The following is a 9,864-nucleotide window of genomic DNA, read 5'->3' on the forward strand; positions in this document are numbered from 1 at the left end:
TACAGGTGTCTTACCTTATACCAGAATAAGGTTAGAAAGTCTAATCTTATACATGTGTCTTACCTTATACCAGAATAAGGTTAGAAAGTCTAATCTTATACATGTGTCTTACCTTATACCAGAATAAGGTTAGAAAGTCTCATCTTATACAGGTGTCTTACCTTATACCAGAATAAGGTTAGAAAGTCTAATCTTATACATGTGTCTTACCTTATACCAGAATAAGGTTAGAAAGTCTAATCTTATACATGTGTCTTACCTCGTACTAGAATAAGGTTAGAAAGTCTAATCTTATACAGGTGTCTTACCTTGTACCAGAATAAGGATATAAAGTCTAATCTTATGCAGGTGTCTTACCTTATACCAGAATAAGGTTAGAAAGTCTCATCTCATGCAGGTGTCTTACCTTATACCAGAATAAGGTTAGAAAGTCTAATCTTATACAGGTGTCTTACCTTATGCCAGAATAAGGTTAGAAAGTCTAATCTTATACATGTGTCTTACCTTATACCAGAATAAGCTTAGAAAGTCTCATACATGTGTCTTACGTTATACCAGAATAAGGTCAGAAAGTCTCATCTTGTACAAATACAAGACTAGGGTGTCATACCTTATACCACAATAATGTTAGAAGGTGTAATCTTATACAAGAATAAGCACAGCATGTCTCACCTTATACCAGAATAAGGTTAGATATTATAATTTATTTTACAAACATAATATAAGGATCTCTTAATGTATACCAGAATAAGCAGTGTCTTACCTTATATCAGAATAGGGTGAGATAGTATAAGGTTATATAAGTATAATAGCATGGTGTCTTACCTTATACCAGAATAAGGTTAGAAAGTCTAATCTTATACAAATATAATACCACGGTGTCTTATTTTATACCAGAATAAGCACAGAATGTCTTACCTTGTACCAGAATAAGGTTAGAAAGTCTAATCTTATACAAATATAATACCACGGTGTCTTATTTTATACCAGAATAAGCACAGAATGTCTTACCTTGTACCAGAATAAGGTTTGAAAGTCCAATCTTATAAAACGATAAGCATAGAGTATCTCACCCTAATACCAAGATAAAGTTAAATAGTATCTTGCTATAAAATGTATAGGCATAGCATATATTACCCAATAAAAACATGAGCTTAGAAACAATATTATACAAGTATAATCATACAGCATTTTATCCTATACTAGAATAAGGTTTGAATGTCTCATCATAACATACAGTATGAAACTTGTACTATCAATAAAATTGGTTACTGGAAATTGAAAAATTTCAAATTCCAAAAAGTAAAATAATTTACATATTTATTTAATATGCTGTTAATATTGTCATAGGTAAATCTTTGATTATTTTTCTTTTAAATTTACAATGGAGGAATATGAATAATCCGTTTTATTTTTCATTCTGAACATGTTTCAGGGAGTAATATGGAAATTAAAATGTGAGCTTCAATGGCATTGTTTTCCCTATGTTTTAGGAAGATATTATTTAAGCAAATGGTGTATTTGTCTTTATTACTTGCACAGTATAAGGAAATTATTTTAAATAACTCATCCAGCCATTTTTCAAATTCTATTTTCTTTTAATTTTAGTTTATATATTATTTTTTTAATATACAGTGTGATAAAATCATTCATTTCCATTACAAAGAATCGATGCATGTATTGATAAGATTGGAAATGCCAAGTGTGTCACCAAATGTGACCTTCTGAAAAGATTTTGGTGAATTCCACTAACGGAAAGAGCAAAGGAAATTTCGGCATTAATGACTTCTGATGGACTTTATCAAAAACAATTAATGCCATTTGGGATGAAAGAATCACCAAGTACTTTTCAATGTCTCATGAATATGATTACCTCTGATCTAGACAATTATGATACTTATATTGATGATGTCATCATCTACAGCAATACCTGGAAAGAATATTTAGCAACAAGTCGAAAATTTGCTGACATACTCACATATGCAAGTTTGACAATTAATTTACCTAAAGGTGAGTTCTGTAGTGCTAGTGTAACATTTTAAGGACATATCGTCTGACATGGACAAGTTAGACAAGTAGTTGCTAAGGTCAGTGCTATCTCTGAATTCCCTGTGTCTGTAAATAAAAAGAGGCTAACGCGATTTTTAGGTATGGCTGGATACTATCGGAAATTGTATTCCGATTCTTCTATAATTGCTGAACCCCCGACAAAATTATTGAGTAAGAAAAACAAGTTCCTTTGGACTGAAAAATGTCAGGAGGCTTTTGACATGTTAAAAGCCATATTTAAAAGCATGCCAGTTCTTATAACTCCAAATTTCAGCCAATCATTTAAACTGTCTGCTGATGCAAGTGATGTAGGGCTTGGAGCAGTTTTGATTGAAGAAGACGAAAATCGTATTGATCATCTAGTATGATAGTTTCTAAGAAATTAAATAAAACGATTTGGGAAAAACGAATAATAAAGCAAAAATATGAGTCTATTATTCTTGGGAATAAACAAGCGTATACAATTATCACTTTGTAAGTACTGGTCTGTACACTAGTGACAGGGAGTATGGACCAGACCATTAGGTCTACGAATTAGAGAACCCAATTTGAGAAAAGTAAGGTGTACAATGATAAATCAAGTCTTCTATCGCGTCCGGAGTCTCGTAGATCGCCGCGCTGTCCCTCCCTACTGCTGTAGATTATCGGGGAATAACTTGTGGTAGATCGTCGTTGATCGTCTGCGACGCTGTTTACAGCCGGGTGCTGAGCCAGGGGCAAAATATTGTAGCTGCCGGCGGAGATAGCTCTCTTAACCAAAACTTGTATCGAGACCAATGCGATATCGTGACCGATGATCATGAAGATCATTTGTAATAAACCCATGTGGCTCCCGCTGCGCATGTGCAAAGGTTTTAAATCTAATCATATCCATGTCACTGGAACAACAAGTCTGATAAATATTTCGCAGTATGTGTGTGTGTGTGCATCAACACCATTGAAGGTGACCGAAAAATTGAAGTTATCTCTGATGACTTTAGGAATCTGGGTGTATCGTTATGTGAAATAGATCACGTTCGTGAGAATATCTGGGTTGGATTTGTTTTTTGGTCAAACATACGTCGTCATATATTACGAGGTTGTTAATGTCACCATCAAGATCTTTAACCAACGAGGCATCATCCATGTCTGTGATAATGTCAATAATATCATTGTCGTCCTTGTCCAACGACTTTGCATTTTTGTTGAATTCCTTAAGAACACTATATCATCGCTGATCATATACCGATGGTGCCACTAAATAAAGATTGTCCCATGTGTCCTATCTCATTATCAGGTTAAGTAACACCTACATTTTACCAGAAACAGATGGTCCGATATTTCCTCGAATGAAGTTTAGCAATGCCGGATGGTGCTTCACTGGCTCTTGATCTTGTGTTGTAGAAAAGTGAATAACATTCATATTAGTACAAATATGATAAGGTATATAAATTTATATTGTGTTCGATGCAAAGGTTTCACTGATATCAGGGAATTAACAACAACGATGACAAAGAATTTTCCACATGCGCTTACAGGAAAAAGCGTGAAATGTGGTACTAAAAATACAAATTTGTGTTGCTGTCACAAGCAGCACGTGCTTGTGATATCGCTGACGCAATTGGGAAACTGTCAGAGGCTCCACAGGCTAAATATCCTGGTGGGATAAATATTAAGGGATATACTTATTGTGGTCCTGAAACTCGACTTGATATCTGACTCAAAAAAGTGCAACCAGCCAAAACCAGGGGATCCTGCAATAAATGAGAATGATAAAGCATACCGTACCCATGACATCGCGTATAAAAATCAAGATCTACAACAATGACATATCGCAGAGGTCAAGTTGATTCACACGTCAAAGTCTCTGAAAATTAAATCACTCGCCAGTTGGTTGATAAGATCGGCGATGATCAGTAAACTAGCGGTAGGAGTCCTCAATTAATCGCCGAAAATTAACAATAATGGAATTGATTTATTATAGCCAAAGAAGATAATGGAGGGGCAGAGCAGCAATTAGAAAACTCGCTGATGTGGCATGCGTCACACTTGCTGTTGTCCCAGATTCATTGGTCCGACAGTCAATACGGCAAATTTATATACCATTGCCACCGAAAACAATTCAGTACAGACGGTTTGATGTCAGCGTGCCCAACGAAGTTCACCAAGTAGACATTTTATTCTTGTCCCATGATACTATTATAGCTGGTAGACCTCACGTGCATGCGCGCACATGCACATACAAATTCGCACTGACTGTCGTCAACGTTGGAAGCAGATACAAAGAAGCAGAGCCGCTATCAAAGAAAACAGCAAATGAAGTTGCAGCTGCGTTTGAACGAATATATCAAGAGGATCCGGGACGCATGGTGGACTGCGATGGCCAAAATTGCTACAGGTTGATCCTGGCAAAAAAATATTTGGTGCAATAACATCGCGGAATAATGAACACAATGTGACAATCAGACGAGGACACACCGTGTTACATCGTAATCAGACAATAGTTGAGTGATTTAATGGAACACATTCTGAGCGACGGTTTGTAGATCAGTATGCTCAAGAACCTTCTACAGACACGAGATCTCGTGAATGGGTTGCAGGACTACCAAATGTGATTAATGTGTTAAACAATGAAGTCCATCATGCAATTTCTATGACGCCCATCAACGCAATCTAGAAGAACCACAAACACATACAAGAGACATGACTCTTTCTTACCAGTTCTCGGTAGCGTAACTTTCAGGTATCTATATGAACCTGGTGAACTTAAAGTGGTAAAGAAAAGCAACCTATCATATTTGGAACGTTACTACACATACAATTTTCCAACGTGGTAAGACCTACAGGCAGGCCTGCAATATATGTGAAAATTTTATGACTTTTCGACCTATATCCTTGGCACAAGATATATCCTTGCTGTTTCTGCCTTCTGGTTCTGGCATCCAAATCTCAGTTTGACGTCTATACTAAATTATTGCTTCACCGGTTATCAGCGATAACAATATATTACCATCAAGAATATATCTGAGGAGAATTTTTGGAGCCGAACCACATTTATTATTCGCAAAGTAGTCTACGGGATTTATCTCTTGATTTGATTCGTTAAAATGATGATCAAACCAAACAACGATGACCAAATGAATATTCTCAGCAAATTCGAATGATTGGATCTCGGCTAATCCTATTAAATTGAAATACCACTGGTAATGGACCATTTATCGCAACTCGACTCATCGAGTGTGATGAATGCCCAAATGTCCCAAAACACCACCTCCAATCATCCATTTCAAGAAAACTTCTGAGATAACACGCAACCATATCAATTAAAATGATTCCGCGGTAAACATATTTAGTCTTTCAGAGACCGCCATGTCTCTTTTCGACGAATGATCGTTGAATATCAAGAAATTCTCAAGGTGTTGGTCGCAAAGAATTTTTCTGCAGGAAAAAGTGAACAACGACGGATGAGATGGTAAAACAATTATTCAGCAATTGCTTTACCAGATTTGTGTCAGCTGTGTATTTCAGTCCAACCCTGGTAATCTGCGCACGAAGAGATTCAGTACGATAATGTTCACCAGACTGTAGCACGAATTGATCCAATCATTGATTGTTGTTGGATTGCAAACAATTAGACTGCAATCTGTCTGACTGTTTACAGCCCACATTCGAAAAAACCATATCGAAACCCGATCAGCAAGTGATGGATTCCACTAGTTAAATCTACGACCGTTTTGATGATTGCCACAATTGACTTTTGAATGATGGTCGATTTGGGTGATCCAATTGTTAATTTTTGGCAAGCCTTAAACTGACATCCATTGGACTTCCAAAGAAATCGTCGATGAATTTATCGAGCTTCTGAAAGTTTTGCGAAGATGTGTAAATATATTCACATGAACGTCATACTCAGCTCGCAATGTGGCTAATGTATCACTAACTGCGGTGTCGTTGTCGTCCATGCATTTTTTCGTTGCAGCGTCATCGTCAGACGCTGGTTTCCCTTGAGAGAACGATTTTATTGCTAGTCATATTAAGTTCGCCGGTCATTGTATCACAGGTTTTAGCAATGTGTTTACTGACCTCATTGCGGATCTCTTTTCTGATCGTCGCGATTGATACGGTCGAGTCTCTGATTCTTTCTCCATCAGTATATATTAGGCTATTATTGGTGACCGCATCGAGAATTCGTCGAACAATATCAGCCCACCAAATATTGCTAGTTTTCAACCGTCCATGCCGATTCTTCACAACAACAACTTCATCCTTGTCAACCTCAGTGAGATCCATACTATCAGCGAGTTCATCTTTGGTTTCATACGATGACGAATCAACATCACTGCATTTCTTAACCCTAACTCCAGCGCGAGATCTTCTGTAAATACCAACCGTTATAAACTAAGGGCTCTTTAAAATGACGACTACGACATCATTCATTAGTGTAAATCAGGCAAGGGGTTTTGGTTTTGGTTTTGATGCAAGCCCTCACATTGCCAATCTCATGAACTTTGTCAATACCCTCAAGTACTTGTAGTTCTTCTTGTAATTGTGGTTGAGCAGCAGCTATTTTGGCTGGATGCTCACGTAGAATCTTTTTTGTAGCCTTGGTTCTTTATGTGATTTTTTCAGTTGCTTTGGCAGTTTCCACTAACGTGGGAAGAAGACCTTTAGTATCCTCCGTGACTGGTTTAAGCATCTCTGCTGCACTTTCTGCAAATCCCTCTATGGCCTGTTGATGCTGTTGCAGTTGCTGTTTGACAGAATCATGGATGGGGAGATATTTCTCAATTGCTTCTAGTTGTTTGCTGAGCTAGTTTATCTGTACGAGATTCCATGGTTAGCACAGAATCACTCATTATTATTACAACAATAATTTAATTACAGACCTAACATCACCAGCAGCTACTTATATTTACCCTCGTGGTCCAGAACCCAGCTGTGAGCACCTGTTGGAAGCAACGGCTCCGACAATCAACAACGATCTACCACTAGTCGTTCTCCGAGCATGTACAGCAGCAGGGAGAGGCAGCGCATAGGGGTCTATGTATCTCTATTAGAGGCAGGGGCATATTAACCATTAAGCAGACTAAGCATGTGCTTAGGGCACCGGGGCCAAAGAGGGTACCACAAAGTTGAGAAATGGGTGAAAAGAAAAAAAATGAATGAAGATTGGTAAAAAAAATTGATAAAACTAGTGCAAATTGATCATAATGTTCTGTTTCTTGATCATGGTGCACCCTAGGGTTATCTTCCCATGTGTACGTGGAAAGAAGGGGGACACCAAGATTTGTCAGTGCTTAGGGCACCAGTGAACCTTAATCCGCCCCTGATTAGAGGCCTCGATTTATCATTCTAGCCCTTTTATGTCCATTTTTCCTCCTTCTTTAATTGGGTTCTATAATTCGTAGACATAATGGTCTGTTCAGCCTCCATGCTAATACAATATAGTATCGCCTGGTTAACTCTACGAGCCCGTGAATTATTCAAGTTGTATTTACTCTTATTTTATTTCATGTTGGAAATAGTGGAAAATAAGCACATGCAAGACAATAACATAAATACAATCATAGCAGTTTATAACATTTTCTTGAATGAAGAGCTGATCAGTATGGCAATCATACCAAGCCATTTTTGTCTAGACATTGTTTCTGTTTTTTTTTGTCTATAAGTGTTGGGACACTGAAAATGCTTGAATTTATAGATGCTCTTAAATCTTTTTTTTTCTGAATGGTTAATCTCCAGTATGTATCCTCATATGCATCACCAAATTACTGTTGTGATTAAACATTTTATCACAAATTTCACACTTGAATGGCTTCTCTCCAGTATGTATCCTCATGTGCATCACCAAACTACCAGTTCGATTAAACATTTTATCACAAATTTCACATTTAAATGGTTTATCTTCAGTGTGTACTTTCATGTGCATCACCAAGTTACTACTGTTATTAAAAAATTTATTACAAATTTTACACTTGAATGGCTTCTCTCCAGTATGTATCATCATGTGACCTTTCAAAGTGGTACTTTGCCTAAACATTTTAGCACAAAATTCACATTTGAATATTTTATCTCCAGAATGTATCATTCTGTGACGCTTCAAACTGCTATTCTGACTAAATAATTGATTACAAACATCACATTTGAATGGCTTTTCTCCAGTATGTATCCTCATATGTACCTTCAAAGCATCCTTCTGCCAAAACATAGTATCACAAACTTCACATCTGAAGGGTTTATCGCCTGTATGTATTTTCCTATGTCTCTTTAAATTACTTCTTTGCTGAAGCATTTGACTACAAACGTCACACTTGTATAGTTTATCTCCATTATGTATCCTCATGTGCATTTTCAAAGCACACTTCTGCCTAAAGATTTTATCGCAAACATCGCATTTAAATGCTGTATCTCCATTAAGCATCTGCACCCTCATGTGCCTCTTTAAAGCACTGCTCTGTGTAAAAGCTTTGTGACAAAATTCACACTTCAATGGTTCATCTCCATCATGCATCAACATGTGCTCCTTCAGTTGACTACTCCAGGCAAACATTTTATCACAAACTTCACATTTGTACGGTTTATTTCCAGAATGAATCCTCGTGTGGCTCTTCAAACTGCCCATCAGCCTAAACGTTTTATTACAAATTTCACATTTGAATGGTTTATCTCCAGTATGAATCATCATGTGACTGTTTAAACTGCTCCTTTGTGTAAACATTTTATCACATATATCACACTTGAATGGTTTTTCTCCAGTATGTATCACCATGTGCATGTTTATCATACCTTTCTGTATAAACATTTTATCACATATTTCACATTTGAATGGTTTATCTCCAGTATGCTTCCTAATGTGCCTCGTCAAATGACTACGCTGACTAAACATTTGATCACAAATTTCACATTTGAATGGTTTATCTCCAGTATGTACTCTCATGTGAACTTTCAAAGTGCCACTTTGCCTAAATAATTGATTACAAACTTCACATTTGAATGGCTTATCTCCGGTATGAATCCTCATATGTACATTCAAAGCACAACTCAGACTAAACATTTTATCACAAAATTCACATTTGAACGGTTTATCTCCAGTATGTATTTTACTGTGTGTCTTCAAAGTACTTCTTTCCCGAAACTGTTGACTACAAACTTCACACTTGAATGGTTTTTCTCTAGTATGTATCATAATGTGCGCCTTCAAAGCAGACGTGTGCTTAAAAATTTTATCACAAACTTCACATTTGAATGGTTTGTCTCCAGCATCCATCTGCATCTACAAAGCAACGCCCTGGATAAATATTGTTATCAGAAACTTCTCGGTTACAAAGCAACATATCCAGTCCCCGTCGTTGTTGTCGATAATGCCACTCCTTGTTATTACAGAGTTAACAGGTTAATTCCGATGGGTCCATGTATTTACCGCAAATCACCTTCAAATGCATCATGATGCTAATTTTTTTTTGAAAATATGCTTTAAGTGAAAAAAAAAATGCGAAATTCATCGCATAATACGTGCAGAAATATTGCGATAATACTGTTAATTTTACACGGAGTCAGATTTGCAGCTGCAATGTGTTGTTGCGATAGGGGAATTTCGTTTTCCATAATAATCCATGATGAAATTGTTACCGACAAACATCCGGTTCTTTTCGAACATCGTTTTAAAACAAATTTAACATGATGCATATGTCCATAAATGACGCAATATCTTATTTCAGTCGCTCAGATAAGTTTTAAAATTCACATGCAACAATGGATAATTGAATGAGGTGGCTTTATTTGATTATATTTGAGTGCACTTGAGTATATTTGAGTGTACTTAAGTAACTAGATGTG

The 9,864-nt window shown here is 36.7% G+C and overlaps 1 protein-coding gene across 1 annotated transcript; it reads right to left on the reverse strand.

The window, feature by feature from the left end:
* Positions 1-979: 979 nt before the first annotated feature.
* LOC149784662 (uncharacterized) lies at positions 980-9,377 on the reverse strand. The gene has a single exon (XM_089932709.1). The coding sequence runs from the start codon at positions 9,299-9,301 to the stop codon at positions 7,760-7,762; it is 1,542 nt and encodes a 513-aa protein (XP_089788835.1). The 5' UTR covers positions 9,302-9,377; the 3' UTR covers positions 980-7,759.
* Between the last annotated feature and the right edge of the window lie 487 nt (positions 9,378-9,864).

Source organism: Sinohyriopsis cumingii, chromosome 14 (assembly GCF_028554795.1).
Source record: "Sinohyriopsis cumingii isolate HCF-2022 chromosome 14, ASM2855479v2, whole genome shotgun sequence".
Classification (NCBI taxonomy): domain Eukaryota; kingdom Metazoa; phylum Mollusca; class Bivalvia; order Unionida; family Unionidae; genus Sinohyriopsis; species Sinohyriopsis cumingii.

Coding starts and splice junctions, on each gene's coding strand:
- LOC149784662 (XM_089932709.1), bottom strand. CDS start 9,301: ATGCAGATGGATGCTGGAGACAAACCATTCAAATGTGAAGTTTGTGAT.